At 52.4% G+C, this 2718-nt stretch overlaps 1 protein-coding gene across 1 annotated transcript; it reads left to right on the top strand.

Annotated features, from left to right (window-relative positions):
- The first annotated feature begins 1547 nt into the window (after positions 1-1547).
- On the top strand, positions 1548-2718 carry LOC128256800 (mediator of RNA polymerase II transcription subunit 12). Its single transcript, XM_052987426.1, has one exon. It carries the CDS (start codon positions 1683-1685, stop codon positions 2625-2627), a length of 945 nt encoding a protein of 314 aa, XP_052843386.1. The 5' UTR covers positions 1548-1682; the 3' UTR covers positions 2628-2718.

The raw sequence follows: 2718 nt of genomic DNA on the forward strand, positions 1-2718 counted from the left end.
TCCTTGGCTCTTGGTCCTTGGCCCTCGATGCGGTTTCTTTATGTTTTTAATGCCGTGCGCCAAAAGTCCTTTTGTTTGTACACTTGTACTTTATGTACCGAGCGAAATTTATGCGCCGCTAAGTGGATTCGTGGATTCTTGGAATCGCGGATCCGTGGACTCCGCCCCGCTCCAACGGCTCTTGGTTCTCCCGCTTCCGGTTCCAGCTTTGTTGCCTGCCAAACAGGAAATGCAATCCTCGCCATCCATAAAACTTGTCCAAAATCTGGCGAGCTACCCTCCCCATCTCCCCATCTCCCCTCTCCCCATCTCCCCTCTCCATCCTGAAAAGTCTCAGACTCAAGATGGGAGGGCATTACAATTATCCTGCGCGTGTCCGAGTCCTTGACTGCCTCCTTATCCGCCCATTTATTGCGCCATCGAAGAAACGAAAAAGAATTTGCGTTAGAACCAAATTAAAGTCGGCCCTTTGGCCCACCTCAATGGACATAAAGTCGTAGCAAGTGCAAATCCTCAATTAACACAAGAACAAATCTGGGAGAGTCCTGCGAAAAGGACGAAAGGACGAAGGTGATTTCTGCTGCTAATTGGAAATCGAGGGGAGCGGACGACCGGATGAGATAGACAGTGACCCGCCCAAGAAGACCCCGAGAAAACGTCACAAATGTTTGTTCTTTTGCAGGAAATTAAGGCGAAATGTAACAATCGCATTAGGCCAACTTGGGTGGCAAAGTTCGGCCCTTTCGACCCGATTCGAAACGATGGCAAACGCTGCCACGTTCCACGTTGGCATTTAAAAGGCCCCAAAACAAGCGTTTGACCTTCAGTGTCGTGGGGCCCAAACTTCAAATTGATTTTTCATATTCATTGGCATCGGGCTCAATGCGTGAGTGGGGGAGTGGGAGTGAGATTGGGACCACCGGAAGCGGACCAGCAATTCTCATAAATTAAACATGCTCCACATAAACTAAAGTGAAAAATGCGAGGGCAGCGCAAAAAATGGCAAATGTGTATGGGAGGCGGCAGTAGCATTTAACTGTGTATTTGAAATATTTTAAATATAAATTTCAATATTTAACTGCGCCCGCCGACAGGAAACGGTTGCCGGCCAGCTCGGCAACCCGGTCCCGGTCCCGGTCCCGGTCCAGGAATATGGCAGCGGAAAAGGGAACCCGAGCCAAAGAGCCAAAGGGACAGCAGTCAGGAGAGCGGAAATGATCCATCGACCCTCGTGCCGTCTGTCGTCCCAAAACGGCTATGGCCCAAAAAACGAAATACGAAAACGAGAAAAAAAAAAATAAGGTTTCCTCTCTGCCGCAGTTCGGTCCAGACCACAAAAACGTTGAAAATATTTGTGTTTCCACTTATTTGCATTAATGCCACGAACCGATTTACTGTCTGTCCATCTGTGGGTAGGCGGTTTTTGTGGGCTCAGCACCCCCTCGCCACCCCAAAACACACACAACACACACAGAACAACGAGGGGCGAATGGCGAATGGCGAACATGGGGTCAGGCCAATGAATGAGTGTGACTTTTCCCCTGAATCTCGTCCCCTTTCATTTCAACTTCTATCTACACATTTCTATGGTACTATTTTAGATTTTATCAACAACAAAAATTTTGACCAGACCCATTTCGAACATCAAAACATAAACCAAATTGAGTGTTAGCAAATGCAAAATGGCATATTCCAGATCGTTGAAAAGATGCAACTGGCCGGGCATCCTGGACTCCAGTCATGCGCTGCGGAAGTACTTTCCTCGCCAGGCCACCAAGTCCCAAAACCACGACAGACTGCCGACCTTTGACCCGCCGAACTTTGTGGGAGCTGAGCCCCAGCCGCAACCCCGTGTAAATGCCGCCTGGCAGCTGGCCAGTGATCCCTCCGATCTCGCGAGCATCCGCGGGCCCAAAAGGCCGAAGGGTTTGAGGGATCGCGAGCGGAAGAGGGTGGAACGCAAGATTTGGGCCAGGCCGGCGAAAATCGATGTAGCGAAAAGAGCCGCAAGAAGTCCGGACAAGCCCGAAAGACTGGAGAAGGCTGAAGTAGCGACGAAGCCATTAGTTCGGCCTGGAATTCAGAGGAAGAAGGTTAGGGCACAGAGTCCAACCCACCAAAAGCAGCCCAGCCTATCGTTCCGCTTGCCACGACGAAGGAACATCCTGGTGGTGGACGCCAAGAGGACACCGGGGGTGAGTCATCAGGCCCAGCTGGCTGGCGGAGCTGAGGATCCGCCTCCGACGAGCTCTGCATCTGGACGGAAAAGGGAGGGTCAGCATCCAAAGCTCAGGATGCGCGGCCGCTCGAAGAAGACGTACGGCGTGCCCTTGTGCAGTCGACCCACCGAGATCATGGGCATGGGCATGGGCAGGGGAAGGGGCAGTAGCGTTCCCTACTCCCGCCAGATGCAGATGCGCCAGGAGCAGCTCTACCAGCAGCCGGAGTACCACGACCAGTACATGAGAATGCTGCACCAGCAGCAGCGCCAGCATCAGGAGCATCAGCAGAAGGACTACGCCCAGATGGCCCAGCATCCGTACTCCATCCTGCCGTGCGTTCTATCCGAGGAGGAGCAGCTCCAGACCCAGCACCAGCCACACGTGTACTCCGTGCCCTCCAAGTAGCCGCTCAAGCGCCTGAGGGACGGCAAACGCATGTGCGGCAACTTTTACTACGACTAGAATGGCAGCGTGATCAATAAAAAAGTGCCTTAAG

This window comes from Drosophila gunungcola (assembly GCF_025200985.1).
Source record: "Drosophila gunungcola strain Sukarami chromosome 2R unlocalized genomic scaffold, Dgunungcola_SK_2 000030F, whole genome shotgun sequence".
In the NCBI taxonomy this organism is placed as follows: domain Eukaryota; kingdom Metazoa; phylum Arthropoda; class Insecta; order Diptera; family Drosophilidae; genus Drosophila; species Drosophila gunungcola.

Coding starts and splice junctions, on each gene's coding strand:
- LOC128256800 (XM_052987426.1), top strand. CDS start 1,683: ATGGCATATTCCAGATCGTTGAAAAGATGCAACTGGCCGGGCATCCTG.